This window comes from Arvicanthis niloticus, chromosome 26 (assembly GCF_011762505.2).
Source record: "Arvicanthis niloticus isolate mArvNil1 chromosome 26, mArvNil1.pat.X, whole genome shotgun sequence".
Classification (NCBI taxonomy): Eukaryota; Metazoa; Chordata; class Mammalia; order Rodentia; family Muridae; genus Arvicanthis; species Arvicanthis niloticus.
The window spans coordinates 25,749,826-25,769,443 of record NC_133434.1 but is presented as its reverse complement, the minus strand read 5'-3'; the positions used below and the strand labels follow the sequence as shown (position 1 = coordinate 25,769,443).

The following is a 19,618-nucleotide window of genomic DNA, read 5'->3' as shown; positions in this document are numbered from 1 at the left end:
AAGGCTGTTAGCACCTAAAGCTAGGCAATTTACTAGGAACACAAAACTAACTTCCAAATAGGCTGTATAATAATTTTAAATTATCCTAGTTTAACTTTCAATTAAGACGATTTCAGCTCTTCAACACTAGAGAATGTTTACTTTACCTGACCCGTGGGTAGTGGCTGATCTAGCATCTCAACATCCAGGTGCTTAGGAAGGTTATATAGTCTGCAGAGGTCACATATCAACCACTTCAACTGCTGACGGAGCTACAAAACACATTTCAGTAAATCAGCATCATGTTAAAGAGCCCTTAGAAGACATTGAATAACACTTCAACTACTGTTCATCAATCCAGGAGGAAAGGGAACCGTGCTCCTGCTCAACTGCAGCCTAGGATGGAGTTAACAATCTCTGATACAAGGTAGAGCTGCTGGTCTAAGGGAATCGCTATTTTAAAAAGTTACTACAGCGTATTATGTCCTGACAACAAGGTATCTAGTTGCTAACTAAGAAACTGGCAGCTTTAGACAACACAACATTAATGCATTGGGGGGAGAAGAACTAAAGAAAGTGTTGCGTATGGATTATAGAATTACATTCACAACAGTTAATTTGTTTAAAACTATAAGGCAAGTGTGACCTAGTAGACTTAGCCTGGAATAGATAACCTTGTACATCTAAACCCTGGCTTTAGTCTCTGCCATCTGCAAAACAGGAAAATGAAGGCTGTCTCATGACAGTAAGGAGTAACTTAAAATTAAGCCTCTCCAAAATTAAAAAAAAAAATTAGCAAAACTGCCATATTAGAATAGCTCTTTAAATTTCCATTCTAAATGTTTGTAGGTATATTTACTTTAAGGAAGTAAACAAGGAAAACTGTGCAAACATACTTTTCATTTTTTAGGAGTTTTCCTCAACACAGAAGAGAAGCAATACTTAAGGCTCAGATGGGAGCTGATAAGGCAACTGACTTCCCTGGGCAGGAACAGTTAGCTCAGTGTCTCTAATCAAGAAAAGACATTAAGAAGAAGCAGGTTTATGGAGGACTAAGAAAACACAATCAGGATTAGAATGGGTTAAATCCAGCCAAGAACAAGCCCTTCCAAAGTGGATGAAGGACCAAGTGGACATGAGGAAGGCTAAGCACTAAACTAGATCAAACAAATGTCCTCATGCTCAAAGGGAAGCAAAGGGCCCACCTCTATGGATGTGTGTAGGTACATCATGGGATGAGACAGGGTGACCAGGACACAGCCCTGACCTCGGATCCTGCCACAGTACCTTGCAGGAGTGCTATAGGTGATAGCAGTCTGATGGCTCCATACTAAGCAAAGGGAAAAACAGGGAGTTCCAGAAGTTTAACTTTTAACACTCCCCTCCTCTTCAGGGACTGTGGAAGAAACTAAGATCACAGGGAGGGTCTACACTATTTAGAAGGTAAATGGACACGTCCTTGGCACTTACTAGAGTTTATGGTTTTGGGAACAGAAGTATAAAAAAGAACTCAAGTTCCCAGGGCCAGGCACAGACGACCAGTACCATCGTTTCATTTTCACAGAGAGAGAGTTAGTGAGGGAAAACACAATGGAGACAAATGTAACTGATATGCACATCCATGGCACATCTAATCAAGATCCCCTAGAGAGGACCAGTAATCTAAGTATATGGGTTTCAAACTCTGAAGATAAATTTTGGCTAGAGATATAGATTTAGGGATCTCTACAATAAATAATGACGTAAGTAATGAGAGTAAAAGAGCTTGCACAGAGAAAATACAGAATAAAAAGATAAAAAAGAAACATACCAAGGAAGAGCATGTCAGAGGAGACCAAGATGAGACAGTAAGAGAGCCAGGGAATGGCGGTCTCATAGATGTCCCCACATGGTTATCAATTAGCACAGGACAGACACACCTTGGCTTTGAATACACATCACTTATCACAGAGCTTCAGAGAAGCCAATCAGTATTTTTCTGTGTTCTGTTAACAGCTTCCCATATTTATGGGAAGGAGGATGCAAGCACAGTTAAGCCATCACTAATATGCATCGTACAATACTGTATACAGAAGAGGGCAGATTAAACAATATTCTATGCCTCGTTACAAGATACAAGTAAGTATCTTGCAATGTCCTATGTGTACTATGGGAAAAGGTTGGTTGCAATTCTTTTTTTTACTTCACTGGAGTATTCAACTATACATTACATTTTTAAAAGTTTAACCAGCTCTTTATTATGGGCATTAAGTAATACATGTTGATGGAACAATATTTCAGCCATGGAAAAATCTTCCTTTGAGTACTAAAAAGGAGCCAGTGGACTAGACAGCTAAGGAATGTCTATACAACAGCAGATTCTCTACTATAGTAAGTAAATTGAAAAGTCAAAACAACAACTATTCTCTCTAGAACCAGATTATGAGAAATTGGCAGAGGCTATTGACAACAGTGAAACCATGTCTTTCCTTCATGTAAATGGACTTACTTTATATAATTAGGTCCAATATAAGTTCTATTCCCTTTAACTTGACACAGGTTGGATTTTGTTTGTTTTTGTTTTTTCATAGTATCAGGGATTATGCCTAGGGCTCTGCACAAGGTAGATGAGCATTCTCCCACTGAGTTAATAGTTAACAGTCTCTTCACTTCTGAGACAGAATCTCAATCTGTTGACCAGACTTGGCCTTGGCCTTGGCCTTGCAATCTCTGTGCCTTAACTCCTAACCCCAAAGAGCAGGATTATGGGCCTGTGCCAGCAGGCCTAACTCATAAGCAATTTAAGAAGAAACAGCTAGCTAGAGGCTATGTCTGTCTCTCTTCTCCATCACCAGTCTGCTGCAGATGAAACATGAACCTGTCTGGCTTTTAATTATCTCCGACTTTCATGGTTCTTAAGATCTGGACTCTTTTACAAACTTTTGAAACTTATATTCTTCATTGTTTTAGAAATTTTTTACACTTATGGAGGTTGGGAAAGTGGGGATGACGTGTGCCATGACACGGTGTGGTGGTCAGAGGACAACTGTAGGAGGTAGTTCTCTCCTTCTATGTGGGTCCTGGAGATTGAACTGGGTCAATTTTGTAGCCAACTGCCTTCATCTGCTGAGCCATTTCAACAGCCTCAGTGTTCTTAATTTTAAGAACATGCTTTAACCATCTAAAATTTATATTGACAAGACAAAGAGTCAATGATTCTAACTTCCCTAAATGGTCAGTTCTAAAATTATCTATAGAAAGAGTCTTCCTTCTTGGGTTAAAACACCAGCTTTACTTACTCTAAGTTGTCATTTACATGGCTGTTTCTAAATTTTTATTGCCTGCTGGTCTAGTTCCAATAGTTACTATTTTATATCATCTACTATTGGGGTAAACTTTTTACCTTTTTAAATTTTTGATTTTATTATTTATTCTTGAGTCATTCTGAAAATACCAAAAACAAATGTGTTGGTTGTCAGGCATGGTGACACAGCCTGTAATTCCAGTACTGCAAAGGCTGAGGCAAGAGGCTTGCAAGTTCCAGGACAGCCTGAACTACACAGCAAGACCCTGTCTTTAAAAGCCAAAATAAATAGAACATTTTCTGTGACACTGCACTGGACTTATAAATATAAGGACATGGAGATAAGTGGCATTTGTAACATCTCACATCTATCTGTCCATAATATCTAAGTCTTTAAATTCTGTGAGGCAAAATTCTGTTGTTTTCTTCATATAAGTCTCCCACATTTGAATTTATTCCTAAGTGTTTAATTTGTTGCACTCATGAATAAACTAATCATTGTATCCTCTATTTGGTAATAAGCAGCATTTGAGGTACTATAGATCTTTATAAAATGTACTTCAACAGATCAATTTAATTGTTTTTCTCCAGCTCATTCCTTTGCAGTTTATAGGAGTTTAAGAGGAGTATTTTTTAAGAAGATGACATCTACAAAGAACAATTATTTTCCATAAGAATTTAATAACATGGAAAAATACAGTAAGTTCAAAAGGGATATAAGACTATGACCCCAACTATTTAAAAACATATGAAACAGTGTATGTATTTTGCTAACAAAGAAAAAACTGCAGAAAACATCCATTATGTCCACAGTGGTTATATTAGACAGAAAATTATAGGAAAGTTAGATGTCCTCTTGTTTTTCTACAACTTACTAATTTTCTCACAATGGAGTTTACAATCAAAGAATCAAACATTTTAATATTTAAAAAAAAAGAATGAATACTTTTTACAAGATTTTTATTTTTAACTGTGTGTAGTTTGTACACCTGAGTACAGTGCCTATAGGGACAGAGACATCAAATCCCAGTGCTATAGTCACAGGCACTCATAAGCTGTTGGAACTTGGGTGCTGGAAACTGACCTCAGGTCCTCTGTAAGAGCAGCAAGTGTTCTAAACTTCTGAGCCATCTCTCCAGCCTGGAAAGATACATCTCTTTACACAGCAGCCCCCCTTTAACAAAGAGATAAACACTGTTTTCCAGGGTTAATCAAGGTCCACATATACAAACTGGAAGTAAACAATGTTTACAGTTATTTAACATGGAGCCCATTGTCACGGGTTCTACTTTACTAGTTACTATTCATCTCTTAGTGTGCAATGTCCTGAAGAAACATGTTTATTATATAGAGTTCAGAGCTATCCACAGATCTAGGTAGGCTTCTACAGGGAGCCTTGGAATGTATGCACAAGGGGGATGACTAGGGATCCAAAACAAACCAACAAACCAACCTTTTTAAAAATAAATTTGGCTTTTACTGCAGACTTGTGGGTCCTTAACAGCAAAGGAATTCCCTAACACAAACACTGATGTTAGGTTGGAGAGATGGTTCAGTGGTTAAGAGTACTGACTGTTCTTCCAGAGGTCCTGAGTTCAATTCCCAGCAACCACATGGTAGCTCACAACCATCTGTAATGGGGTCTGATGCCCTCTTTTGGTGTGTCTGAAGACAGTATACTCATATAAATAAAATAAGTCTCTTTTAAAAAAATCTTAAAAAAAAAAAATCCTGATGCTATCCCTATGTTACCTCCCTTAACATCTACACTGGCCTTTCTCTCCCCTTTGTCCTTTCTCACCTCACCCAGTCTTATCAAAAATGTTTGCTTTGTTTAATGGTTAGAATGAAGGAAAAAAGAGAACCTCAATTCCTAACGTAAATAGAATGTACATGTAGAAAGAGGGCAATGGACGTCACAGTCTCTAACCTTGCCAAAACTGTCATTATTAAACATGCTGTAACAACCTATATTACAATCTAAGAAGGGATGGAAAATTATCAGGAAAAGAAAATAAATTTTAGTATGATAAATTTCTTATCGTATTACTGCTTAATATTTAATTCTTCTGTATAAGACCATGAGAAGGAAAAAAGAAAGTGTGGTTCATCTCCTTACCGAACTGTTGTTCTTAGTATCTTCTAAGCGTTCCAGAACTGATGTCAGATTTGGGTCATCAGAGTCCACAAACCATATTGGTGAAGAAGATGGGTAAGATTCCTGTTACAGAGACAGCTAGGTGAAACATATTTACAAATAGACCAACCCAAAGATGCAATTAAAACCGTACCACTAAGGGGCAGGTGATTATGATCCACACAAAATTCACCAAAGGAAGAAAGGCGACATTGAAATTCATGAAAAATGACCAGAGTCCTCTGTGGAATTTAAAAATTAAAATTGCTAAGTTTAACAACTTAATCTTGCATAGTCCATGTTATACAATCTGTAAGTTTAAAACCAGACAACAGAACTTTTACCCAATGAGCAAAATGATTAAAACCAAATACACCTTAAGAGTTGCTTTGATCTAAGGGGAGAAAATGTATTCAAGTGCCACTGAAGACTTGCAACAACACATCTATCATGACCTGAATTTTCTAGCTTTTACCTTTTTCAGAGCTTTAAAATATGGAATCATGATAATCTCTCAAAGTGAAAAGGCAAATTAAAAAGAAAATCTCAACTTTAAAATTCAATCTACAGATTTGGAACAGTAGCTCTGCCTTTTAATGTTACATTTCTAACTGGATACCTAGTTCTGAATTATAAAACTAATCCAAGGAACATGTCTCCAAATCTTCACATATGCTAAACACTACTTTTCAAGACCCTCTACTCAGAGTGTTCTGGCCTTCAATGTCAAATAATTACAGAGACTTCTTCAAGGTTTTCTTTTCCTTCACCTGTATAAAATTTACTACATTAAGCCAGGCTTGGGGGTGGCCACCTCAAAGGCTGCGTAGGAAGCCCATGAGTTTGAGGCCAGTCTAGGACATACATAAAGTCCCTATCTCAAAAAGTAGGCTGTAAGTGGGCTGGAAAGATGATCGGTGGTTAAGAACATGTACTTTCAGAGAACCTGAGTTTAATTTACCACAGCACCCATGTCAGCTGGCTCCCAACTTAACTCCAGCTTTAGGGGCTATGGCACCTCTAGACCTGCACTCATTGTGTATAATACACATACATACTCTTGGTTTCTGTGGATCAGAGTCTGTGTACCAGTTACGTACCTTGATTTCTCTGACCTATGGTCTTTCCCAGTGCAGGAAAGTGTTGGTGGAGGCTACAGTGGTCAGAAGGATGGAAAGGGAGAGGGTCTCTCATAGTTGTTGCCAGGATCCTTCTCAGGATGTTGGCCTAATCTGAGAACCTTGGTTTAATTTTTAGAGTTCCTTTTCAACTTCTTGACATGCAGAGCTCTCCATAGGTGGCAGCTGATTTTCATCACCAGGATTAATTGCAAGACAGATGTTAACTTTTTTGTAACTTAATTTCTGAAGTGATGTTGGTACTTTTGCTGCATTTAGACATGAGTGGCTTAGTCTAAGGAAGGGATTTTTACAAGGGTGTGATACCAAGACATGAGAATTAACTGGGCCCAATTTAGAGGTTTCCTGGTAGAATGTTTGAGAATGCTGTTGATAATGTCTTCAAATAAATGTCGTAAACATCTGTAGTAGGAGAAAGGCTAACTCAGAAGCCCACAGCCTCTGTGGCAGGTGAAATCTGAATAAAGATTGTGGTAGCCCTGTGCTGCTGTTTCATTTTGCTTTAGCACCTGTTATATTTAAAAAGCAGTCTTTAAGGATTTCTGATATAGTTCAGTGGTAGAGCGTGTATCTGGGCATGATCTTATGTTTGATCCTCAGATCCCCCAAAACAAAACAGGTAGAAGAAACTATCGTCATTGAGAAAATGATTAGGCAAGATCAAATGAAGGTAATTTTATTTAATGTGTCTGTTTTCTATGAAATTATATTCTGAAGCCAGCCAGTAATTTTAGCACTTAGGAGGCTGAGGTAGGAGGATGTGCAAATTTGAGTCTACAGATTGAGACCATGTCTTAAAAAAACAAAAGAAAAAAATCGAAAGAAACTACATTCATTGTTACAGTCTAAGAAGGGATGGAAAAACAAATGGATTAGTCCTCCCTTTAGATATTATTTATATTTATATTACTTATACTAACAGGCATGGGAGGGGTCCTTCTAATTTTTACTAAAAATCTGGGAAAAGACATTATTAGTAGATACTAGCTACTGAATATATTTAAGTAGTAGAAAACTGCACTACACAAATAGTTTTGAAGAACAATGTTCTGTAATGCTATATATAACCTCATTTTATACATATATGGTACATATATACCATACACACACAGAAACTCAAATCTTAAGAGAGGCTAGTGGTCAGGAGTGGTGCACCTGTCCAGCACTGGCTGGTTTACTTTTTCTTTCTTAATGGCTCCAAGTCTCTTCACAGGCTAAAAGGTAAAGGTCTTCAGAATTAACCCCATTCTTAAATAAAGGCATTTAGTAGGGTGTCTGCATCTTCACATTCTTCATCCTAGCTTAGGGACTTATTGACTGGGCTTTGCATTTGCTTTAGCTTTAAAAAAAAAAATAAAAATAGATCTAGAAGCTCATTGTACAGATTAGTGTTTATCTAGTAAATATCTGCATAAAGAAACACATGAGCTTAATGTGGAATCAAATGCCTTACACCATGTTAAAAGAAATGTAGGGAAAGGAAATCAGTTCCCCCTGAGAGCTGTATGTATTTTAAATCCTGTACATAAAAGGGCAGGATAGGCAGCAAGTCTAAGCACTCATTTCTATGTTTCTCAAAGGCCTTGCACCCCTCAGTACAAGACTAAAATGGTCATGATCTTTTTCACTCTACTTAATTCTTTTAATCCTACTTAATTACTCTACTTGAAAGTGCTGCTACCTTCCCACAAGTGAAGGTCTTAACAGTGGTCTGCTGCAGTCTTGCCCTGCTAGTGTTTAGATGGACAAAGCTGTGAATAAAAACCAGGCTTTCCTTCAGGATGCCTGGTGATGTGCTGCCCCTTACACCTTATAAGCCTTTCTTAATAGATGGTAATGAAGCAGGGAATACACAGGAGCCCCTGTAGCACACTTGAGAGTAGGCATGTGTGACTCGTCAGTGAAATGAACTGACATGAACGGATGACTGCAATGCTTAATTCCAACATGAGTTTCTGGAAGATGTTTTCTCAAAAATAAGAGACAGCGTGTCATTTTCAAAAAAAATAGTACATTTCTCAGTGGTAAGAACACTTGCCTACCGTGATTGAGGCCCTATGTTCAGTTCCCAACACTAAAGGGCATGGAGAGTCCAGTTATCGAAAGTGGCGACTGCTATTAAAATATTTTTTTTCAATCAGACACAAAGATGGGTTTTGTTCACATTACTTCAATTAAAGCATCAAACAACTGGGCTAGAGGGATGGCTCTGAGGTTAAGGGCATGACTACTCTTGCAGAGGACCTGGGTTCATTTCCCAGAACCCACAAGGTGGTTCATAAATATCTCTATCTCCAGTTCCAGCAAGTATAATACCCTCTCTTCCAGACTCCATAGGCACCAGGCATGCACATGGTACAGACATATATAAGAGACAAAACATATACATAAAATACATTTTAAAATATATTTTTATAATCCATATAATATAAAAATAAAATATATTAAATTATTTGATACTATTTATACATATATTTAAATACATATTTAAAAGTGCAGAAGCAAATGACAGAACAAGTATCAAAGAAAAAGAAACATGCAGTATTATTGTTTTAAATGTTTTAATTTTTAATCATAAATATCAAAGGTATAACTGATAAAAAGGAAGTTTCCTTAGGCCTGTGATATATTTAAGAGTTTAAGTCTTGATTCCAAAAATATTGAGAACTGCTACTTTCCAACTTCTCTCCTGCCAAACAAATCCCCTAGCCTTTCTTCTTTGGAAAAACACCTCCTTTTCTCCATTCTACATTAACCTACATGCTCTATTGGGACTGGTTTTGATACCTCCCTCTCTTGACACAAAGCCTGACCAAGAACTGTGATGGAACACCATGACCAAAAGCAACTTGGGGAGGAAGGTTTTGAATGGATTACATACCCTGAGTCACAGTTCACTGAAGGAAGCCAAGGCAGGACCTCAGACAGGACAAGAACCTGGGAGCAGGAGCTGAGGCAGAGGATATGGAGGGTTGCTGCATACTGGCTTGCTCAGTCTGCTTCCTTATAGGAGGACCACCAGCCCAGGATGGTAGCATCCACAATGGGCTGGGCCCTTCTCAATCAATCCCTGAGCATGTGCCCTAGAGGCTTGCTTGCCTACAGCTGGATCTTATGTTGCCATTTACTCAACTGAGGTTTCCTCCCCAGATGACTCTACCCTGTGTCAAACTAACCAGAACACATTCTAACCCTTCCTGATGATGAGCTGTCAGGTGGGGGAAGCCACAAAGATCTGGGTCTTCTCTCTGACTGTCTTGTTGGGGAACAATTGGGGTCACAGGTATAATTCTGGCTATCGTGGAATAATCAGCATTCACCTTAACCCTAACAGGGAGAATTCATAAGGTCAAACTTCTGCTCAGAGGGCTGTAGATAACTATACCTCCTGCCATTACTGTGGTGATGCTCATCCATTACACAATGCTAACATTTTTACCCATCTGATAAAGCTGGAAGCTGAATGGAAAAGTTTCTATATAGTACAATATAATTTGTTCTACCTTCAGAAACCAAATCAGCAACAAGAAGAATGAAAAGGAACCACCTATAAGAAAATTTCCAAGGACATTTCCTATATGCACTAGGATTCCATCTACTGATGCTCAAAGTGCTACTTGAAATAAGAAAATGGATGCAACAGCCACCTGCATGGTCAATATTAGGAAACAGGAATTATTATATCACAGAAGAGCAAACAACTGGAGACTCTGGGGAAGGACCTGAAGATACAGATCCACAACACTGCTAAGTGAGAACAATGTGACAAAACAACCCCATTTATCATTTTTCAAAATAGTAGCCAGATGTGATAGCATATGCCTTTAATCTCAAAACTCAAGAGGCAGAGGATGACTGTCAATTTAAGGCCAGCCTGGTCTATATAAGAGTTCCAGGACTACATAGAAAGATCCTGTCCCAAAAAAGGAAAAGCATAAAATAGAGGGAAAAAATAACCAGAAAGGTACTAAACCAAAATTTATAGCAGTGAGTAGAAGAATTAAAGAGGTTTTGTTGTTTTGTTTTGCTTCTCTGGTTTATAAATTCCTTGCAACAATGTTTTGTTTTCCATATTACAAAACACCTACCACCACCCCTGGAAAAACCTTCAACACAAAGTCTGCATCACGTTCTAAAAGTTGTTTAAATATCCAAGGTAGAAAACAAGTTCTACTGAGAACATTTTTCTAAATGAACTGAGGCAGATAAAATAATGAAACTGATCTGAATCAACTAGGCTGCAAATTCCCCTGGATGATTTCAGTAGTTCTGATTAGCCATTGTTTTTCATAATTCTCTTTAGAAGCTATTAGAGACCACTATTACAAAAGCCTTGGGGTAGGGGTAAGCCTTGTTCTGTTTCTCCCCTGTCATGTTTTATATTTGGCATTCTGTCTCTACCCCCTCCCTCAATTACCTGACACTTATTTAACATTACCCCTTCCCAGGTCTAAGCTTAACACTCCCACCCTGCAGTCACCCCCCAAAACTTACTAAGATATAACATCATTCATAAAAAGGAAACCCAAGCCTCTTCATAGTTCTATTTCTCTCAAGAAAGTGCATTAAAATGGAGACGGAGAAGGACAGATAACCTCAAGGAATCTGACCCTTTATTAGCTGGTCAAATAAATGAAAACAATGAGTCTTTCTGATCTGAAAGTACCATTCAGGAGCCTAACACAACAGCGCTGATATTTCCAACAGCTTCTCCATGAATTCAATTTGGAAAGGTAATCTGTCACAGGAGAATAAGCTAAACAAAGGTCCTTAGGCTTTGTGGTTACTTTGTTCATTATTTCCTTTGTACAACTTCAGCTGAATGACTTTGTATCAGTATACAGACTAGAAAAACAAAACATGAAGTTAACAGTATTGCCTTATTTGCCATGAAAAGATGTTACAAAGCAGATTATTTCCTTCCTTTGTAGCTGGCTCTTGCATATACTAGGCAAGATGGAGTACTCTACCACTGAATTCTCTAGCTCAAAGTATTTTTAAAGGTTATCACTTTCCCATTTGTACAGTATAGTACAATAGTGTTGATAAGAAGCTTTCCAATAACATTCCAGGGCAAAAGGGGACTGTTTTATGGAGAATAAAAGAAATGACTTAAGATCCTAAATATTAAGTAATGCTTAAAGCTCTCCCTCCCAGATTCAGTGCTAATATTTAATATTAATTTAAATTGCTTAAATTTAATTAATATTAAATTAATATAAACTTAAATTAATTTAATAGCTTGCTGTTGAAGGAGGTGTTTTTAGTAATGAAGAATAGAAATTAGCTAAACAAAAAGCACTTCATTGCTGGGCGGTGGTGGCACACGCCTTTAATCCCAGCACTTGGGAGGCAGAGGCAGGTGGATCTCTGAGTTTGAGGCCAGCCTGGTCTACAGAGTGAGTTCTGGGACAGCGAGAGAAACCCTGTCTCAAAAAAAACCAAAAAAAAAAAAAAAAAAAAAGCACTTCATCAAAACTAGCCTGACAATCATTCATTCAGAAATATTTATGTATACAAGTAGCAAAGAATAAAGTTTCAATTTAATACCAATTTATACTTTCACTTTCTGTGGAGTTTGTTTTTGGTTTTTTTCTCTAAAACAGCAATTTAGTACCAAGAGTTCCCAGATGTTCCTGGTTATGTGGTACACACAGAGGGGAGACAGGAGGAATAGGAGTTTCATTTACAAAGCAAGTTCAAGGCCAGCCTGAACTACTACTACATGAGACCCTCAATAAAGAAGTGGGGAAGACTCAGGGGGATGAACAGCTCAGTTGGTGAAGTCTGCAAGCAAAGCCAGAGAGCCTGAATTTGAGTCTCAGAATCCACAAAAAGCCATGCAGCAGTACATTCATGTAGTACCAGTGCTGGGGAGACAGCAACTAGCCAGCTACCAAGGCCAATTATCTGGCCTCACAGTAGTGAAAAAACTCAAAAAAAAAAAAAAAAAAAAAAAAAAAGGTAAAAGACCAGGAGGTAGACCTGTTTGTCATGCATGTCTAACCACCTGAGTTTAGACCTCCAAAATTCAAGTCAGCTCATTGTCTATATAATCCAAGCCCAGTATTCTTCTGGCAAAATGGGAGGTAAAAACAGGAGACTAAGCTACCCTGGTATACTTATTGCAGCAGAAAAATAAGACCTTGCCTCAAAAAAGGCAGAAGACAAGAATAGTGGAGATTGACCTCTGACCTATACACACACATCATGGCTGATGCTAACCATATAAAGAACATGTACACATGCCAACATAAAAATAAATAAAAATCCTAAAACCCAAGGCAGCACGCACACATACTCACACATCACACAGAGAGAGAGTTTTTGTGTGTACAAGGAGAGAAAGTGAGAGTGAGTTTTTGTGTGTACAAGGACTAGGGAGATGGCTCCGACTATAAAGTACTTACTACACAAGCCTGACAACCTGAGTTTTTCAGAATCCACATTTAAAAAGAAAGCAAGCCAGGCATGGTGGCACATTCTATTAAGTCAAGCACCAAAGAGGTAATGGCAGGTAGATGCCTGGGCCCACTGGCTGGCTACCTAATTGATGAGCCCCAGGCCAATGAAACACCTTCTCTCAAAGAAAAAAAAAGTAGATGACTCCTGAAAAAGACCACCTAAAGCTGACTTCTGATCTTTACCTGTACCCACAAACACATGTACCCACATGAACATGCACACATACTCTCTCTCTTGAAATTCCAACAAGTCTATACAAGAAGGAATGGAGCCAGACACAGTGGACTATGATCCCAGCGCTCTTCAGACAGTGATGAAGTTTCAAGGCCAGCTTGGTCTACATAGTAAGTTTCAAGCCAGCCAAGGCAATATAGAGAGATCCTATCGCAACATCCCTTTACTCCCCCAAAAAAGGAGTAATGGAACTGCCATCATTAAGTCTTTTTAAATGACTAAAAGAAAGCCACATATTAGCTCCCAAAATGGCCATTCTGGTTATTAAAAGAAGCTGCTTTGCTTTGGAGTGTGATTATAAGTGGATGTTAGTGAGGACTGGCAGCCAGGCCTGTTTACTGAAATGAAAAAAACAATACATAAGTTTACATAACAGATCTTTCATGAGTCCACAGAAAACAAAAAATATAACAGATAATCTTTCATGAGTCCACAGAAAACAAGAAATAAAGACTCAGCGAGGTTCATATTTGAGAGTATGACAAATTTATAAAAACAGGAATGGGGGGGGAGGGGGAAAAAGCCCAACTTCCCTGGCCTAGGAAGGCGAGCACTTAAGTTGTAGTTCTGCCTCTGACATGAGCCTTCTCACATACCTAAACTACATACAGATGTCCTATCAATCTTCAGTGACCTTTTAAGCATTTCTTTACTGCCCATGATTCTTTGAGAAATTCTTACCAGCTATCTTTCAAGGTAGGAAAAATTCTCTTCTAATAGAACTGTAACAGTGGCCATAGAGCCAACAGAACAAGTATGAACAAAATACAAGGCACAAATTTATAATTACACAATATTCTGCCACCATTACAACTAACTTGGAGAAAAGATAATCAGAATTATGAGTGAACATGAAAGAAAAAAAAAAAAGCAGCAAATCACCAGAACTAAAAGGAGGAAGGGGAAATGTTATCATGAACTGTGGATGACCCAGAAAGTCTTGATGGGCAATCAACCATGGAAAAGGCAGGCTGGGACAGGGCAAAGGCGAGAAGCAGGAGCTCATTCCTGCTGATAAAGAAGGGTAAGAAGAAAAGTAGGCACAGTGTCCTCAGAGGATTATTCACAACTGGTTCCCAAGTACAATGTCACTCAGATGCTTCTTGGTAGCTTGGTAACCTGGTGTATAGAGTGCTCAATAAATACTGCTGTGTAAAGAAGAAAGTTAAAGAACAGGTCATGCTCACTACAACTTTTTGCAAAATAACAAATCACAAACCCAGTAGATGGGGTACTTGTATTTGAATTCCAACATTTTCCCCTTGCCATTTCCCTTCTGAGCAAATTACACCTATAAAAGCAGGCCCTATACATTATCAAAACATATTTTAAATGTGTACTTTTATACTCACATATTGAAATCTTTATAGAAAAACTATGTCTGGACTACACTTCCACAAAAAAAGCTAACATACACTCCTATTGAGAATCTGTAATGGTCTTCTGATAACGTCTGGTCATCACTCATTAGTAAGTCAACTGTAATGTCTCCTAGCAACACCACCACACTGGTCCACGTCAACGCATCCTTTCGCCCAGTTTATCAGTCTTTCTCACTCCACCCCCACTGCCACCACCTAATCCAGATCATCATCATCCTTTCTCCATGGGATGCTGCTGACACTTTAGGTCAGATAATTCTTGGACAGGGCAGACTGCCCTAACATTACAAACATTAGCATCCCCTGGTAGTAAATGCCAGCACGCCAACAGCATCACCCAACCTTTGCTGGAAAAACCAAAACCATATACTCATGCATTTTCAAATACCACACCACTGTAAAGAATTGGAGTTCTGAAAGCAGTTTCTCACCAACTTAAGGGTGTAGCTCCACAGTCTACAAATTGAGTAGACTATCACTTAGATCAGTTGTTCCTTTCCTTCCCATACCTTCAAGTTCTACTTGAATAATAACCCTCCAATTGTCCAGGCCAGTCTACCTACAGTCACTTTATACTGACTACTACTTTCTGCCTTCCACACTTGGAAAATCTTTACCAGCCTACAACCCTGGACTTTTCATGTCTTAGCATTAACTGTCCACTCCTACAAAATCATCTTTCTCAAGTGTTTCATTTGGGTGGAGTTTCCTCTGTCTGGAACACCCTTACTTATGCTAGCCTTCCAAATGTGTACTCACCTGTTCAATTACTCAAAGCTTTCTCTGAGACACACCTTCAGTTCCTGTCTTAGGGCTTCTATTGCTATGATAAAACACCATAAACACCATGACTGAAAACAAACTGGGAAAGGGGTTCAGGGATGGGGCGGGGGAGGGGGAGAGTAGTAACTTCAGCTTACAACTCCATTACTGAGGTAAGTCAGGGCAAGCAGGAATTGAAGCATAAGTCACAAGGGAGCACTTCTTAGTTTGGTTTTGTTTGTTTGTTTGTTTGGTCTTGTTTTCCAAGACAGAGTTTCTCTGTGTAGCTCTGGCTGTCCTGGAAATCACTCTGTAGACGAGGCTGGCCTCAGAGATCCTCCTGCCTCTGCCTCTATAGTGCTGGATTGAAAACCCAAACCCAGCACAAAACCAATTACCCAGGGGTAAACCACCACAATGGGCTGAGCCCTTCCTCAATCATTAATGAAGAAAATGCCCCCCACAGGCTGGCCTACAGGCCAATCTTTTTTTTGTTGTTTTTTGTTTGTTTGTTTGATTGATTGATTGTTTTTCGAGACAGGGCTTCTCTGTGTAGTCCTGGCTGTCCTGGAACTCACTCGGTAGACCAGGCTGGCCTCGAACTCAGAAATCCACCTGCCTCTGCCTCCCGAGTGCTGGGATTAAAGGCGTGCGACAGCACTGGCCAGCTCTACAGGCCAATCTTGAGGCGGAATTTTTCTCAATTGAGGTTCCCTCTCTTATTTCTCTACCTTTGTCAAGTTGACAGAAAACTAGTCAACACAGTTCCCTATTCAAAATTTGACGCTCCCTTTAGATTTCATAGCATCAAAGTAGTTGTTACAGCTGTATAAAACACTCCAAGAAGTTGGAGTTCTCTGGCACTGGTCTGCCAAGTTCTCAAACACTAGTACCCACAACAGCTTAACAGGATATTCAGAAAGTGAATTCTCTCCTCACTAAAGTACACTGCAGCAGTTTTTTCTTTTGTCAGATATAGCAGTACCCATACCCATCTAACACTACCCATCTTCCCCTGTAGAGTTTGGAACTATGCTAAGGTCAATTATCATAATGTTAATCCCTTTGCAAACTCCCACCACATTTGGGGTTATCTATTGGGTGACTTAACAGAAAGAATTTTAGCCATGTAAAAACTACCACCTTAACTCCTGTTGTAATAAGGTGCATTCTGCACATGAGAGCAATTCCACAATGAACAGCCAGCCTCATAATGCACTTGAATAGGATGTGGCGGGAGAGTTCACTTACAATCTGATCTTTTACCAACTGAATGTTTCTAATGAGCTTTTCCCTTAAACAGAAAAGTAACTTTCCACGTGTTTCCCCGGCTTTCTACTCCCACCTCTTCTTCCCGGATGCTAAACTGGAAAGCATTCCCCTCCAGGCTTCCGCACAAGGCACAGGTGGGACAGCTTGCACACTCACCACACCACCTGCCGCGTGGAAGGTTCCATGAGCTTTCCCAAAACACGTTAGCGCAAAGCCAGGTCACGGCTAAACGATGGTTCACACCATCCCCGGGGTTGCGTCCTAAACTTTTGCCTTTAAATACGTAGTCTTTCAGTGTTCATTTGTCCTCAGAGACCAAAGCACAAATGAGAACTGGTTGAACAAGCAAGGACGAGGGTTTTGAAACCTGGTGGAAAAACGAGTAGCTAAAACAAATACTTGAGAGCCTTTCCACCTGGGAGGCTGACAGGAGGAGCCCACGGACGAGCCGCGGTCCCCAGGGCAGGCCGGCTGCGGGCGGCCATGGCGACCTCGGGGCCCGACGGGGGCCGCGAGGGGCCAACAGAGCAAAGCCGGCCCGCGCCGTGCTGCGACGCGCCTCCGCCTCCTCCCGGCCAGGCAGCCCGAGCTCCCGGCCGGGCCCAGGGCCCAGCCGCCAACCGGCCGCGCCCGGGACGCCGGGGGTCTCCCGGGCAGGCACCCTTTGTCCCGGGACTGCGGCGCCCCCGTCCGTCCGTCCCCGCCCGGCCCCGAGGGGCTACGACCCGGCGCCTCACCGTGATGTTGCAGTGGAGTGTGAGCGGCGACGGCGGCGAATGCGAGCTGCCCGGCGGTGGTGGCGGCAGCGGCGGCACCAGGAACTGGCAGTGCAGCTCGTCCAGCTTCCAGCTGACGATGCGGAATCGCTCGTGGTTCTTGTCGAAGATGGACGCCAGGAACTTCAGCTCGGCCTTGAGCCCTGACACGGACATCTTCCCCTCATCTCCGGCAGGAGGGGTGAGGAAAGGAGCCGGGGCCGGGAGCCGCCGTCACGGCCGCGACCGCCCCGCGGGGCCGGCCCGGGCCGCGCTCTCGCGGCTCCGCCTCTTCCCGCCGCCGCGACCCGCGTCCGAGCGCGGCTGGAAAAATGGCGAGGAGCGCGAGGCCTCAGCGAGCGAGCGAGCGAGCGTGCGGGCGTGCGGGAGCCCGGCCGGCTGCTGCCTTTGTAACCGACTCCACCCGCAGGAGGCGGTGGCCCCGCGGCTTAAAAGGGCAACAGAGACGCCGCCCCCACCGCCGCCTGGGAGAGGGCTGCCCCCGCCCCGGCGCGCGCCCGCGAGCTCCGTGCGCGCTCCCGCCCGCCCCCTCCTCTCATGACCCAGCCCCCTTCCGCCCCGCGCCGGGGCTCGGCGCCCAGCACCCGCCGCCCGGAGGATTTGGGCGGGCGGCACCGCTCGAGGACGGACCTGAGCCCCTTGCGCGTCTCTGCGCCGGGGCCTCTGGCCAGACACGTGCACGGCCTGTCGCGCCGGCCACGTCGGCTCCGGTAGAAAGCGCGCGGGCCCCTGGAGGTAGCTCCTCCGCGTGGTTGTCCGCGGGCCACCCACTCACCTGGCCTGGGCGCGGCCGGGATGGGGCGGTGAGGAGTGTGCGCCGAGCAGCTTCCCCTCTGTTGCTCTCGCTCTGCGCTGAACCACCCACCACTTTTCTAAGTGTGGCTCCCGAAAGGTCCTTCTCACCAGACTTGTGCTCACTCCTTCGCTCCCGTTTGCCGACGGCGATGATGGAGCCTGCCGGCTTCTTCCCATCATTTCGATCTTTCCCGTAAACATCTCTGTGCTCGCTCTAAGGTGGATACTTCTGCTTCCTGAGTTTCTGCTGTACTTCCCAGGCTGGACCATGTTTGTTGAAGTCGCAACTCAATGTGTCAGACTGATCCTTCCTGTCCAACTAAGCTAAAGTAACCTTGTATCCCATCCCTAGGTTAGCTTGATGCTTCTTACTGTTTGTTGCTTGTCTCGTGCTTCTGACTTCCTTAAATTACAACAGAACAACACAGGAAGACATTATTTGGGGTATTTTTGTTTGTTTTGGGTTTTTTTTTTTTTAATTTCTGAGGTACCATGTTATGGTGCTTCTTCTTAGCTTTCAGAAGGGACCCAGATCCCACTGAGAACCCAAGAAAAGTTGCAACTTATCTTTCCAGAAAAATACTTTCACCAATAAACCTTGTATTTAGTGGAGATTTATGGTTGCAGCACCCTACACCTGGGCTTGGAGCTAGAAGTAAGATACTGCACCGGCGTAACTGCTGCTCTGAGCACAGATGGGACCAGTCATCTCCTTTTTCTCTTTCAGTCTCTGGTACTCAGGATCCTAACAGACATAGCAACTATAAGCAAGGATTCGCAACAAAGGGGTCCATTCTGGTCAGAACTGGGTATCACTAAACAGGTTTCACTTGATTATCTATAAGTGCTATAGATGATAAAAAAAAAAAAAAAGTTCCTGTATTGTGATTGATCTTACTTATTATATCTTAGAGATATATACAAGTTTTAATCTGTTGAATACATCAGTATGGACCAAGCCCTAACAGTCATAAAAAGATGAGATTATCTGAATTAAAGAAGTTTAATCTATCACAGAAAAAAAAAAAAAACTGTCCCCTTGTGTATCATGCTGCAAATAACAGGATAGAGTTTGAAAATAGCATAAACAATAAAGAAATATATTGCTTCATGGCATGAGATATCCAAAAGCAAAACCATCTCCAGGATTGGTTGGTACTTAATAATGTCATCAAAAACTCAGATTATCTAAAAGGAGCTTGTCAAGCTGAAAGTAAGCAGATTGTATCTAGACATGGTATCCAGAGATAGAAAAGATACATTAGCCCATTTCTCCTTACAAGACTTAGAAACCTTTTCAAGATCCGTCCCAGTAGACATCTCTCCTGTGTTCAGTACAGTCAGGGGCCAGGAGAAAGATCAAGCTGAGATGTCATTTATGACTAGATTTTAGA

The 19,618-nt window shown here is 41.4% G+C and overlaps 1 protein-coding gene across 2 annotated transcripts in view; it reads right to left on the bottom strand.

Annotated features, from left to right (window-relative positions):
* Ube2q2 (ubiquitin conjugating enzyme E2 Q2) overlaps positions 1–17,863 on the bottom strand; it is a 52,081-nt gene extending 34,218 nt beyond the window's left edge. The window contains exons 1-3 of one of the 2 annotated variants that reach the window (XM_076925290.1): positions 17,391–17,863; positions 5,382–5,483; positions 147–251 (exon numbers count right to left, since the gene is read on the bottom strand). In XM_076925290.1, the coding sequence (XP_076781405.1) occupies positions 147–251; positions 5,382–5,483; positions 17,391–17,585 (402 nt within the window). In that variant the 5' untranslated portion in view covers positions 17,586–17,863. Of the gene's footprint in view, positions 1–146; positions 252–5,381; positions 5,484–16,809; positions 17,153–17,390 lie in introns of those variants that run through there. The other variant, XM_076925291.1, reaches the window with a different exon arrangement.
* Positions 17,864–19,618: the final 1,755 nt, after the last annotated feature.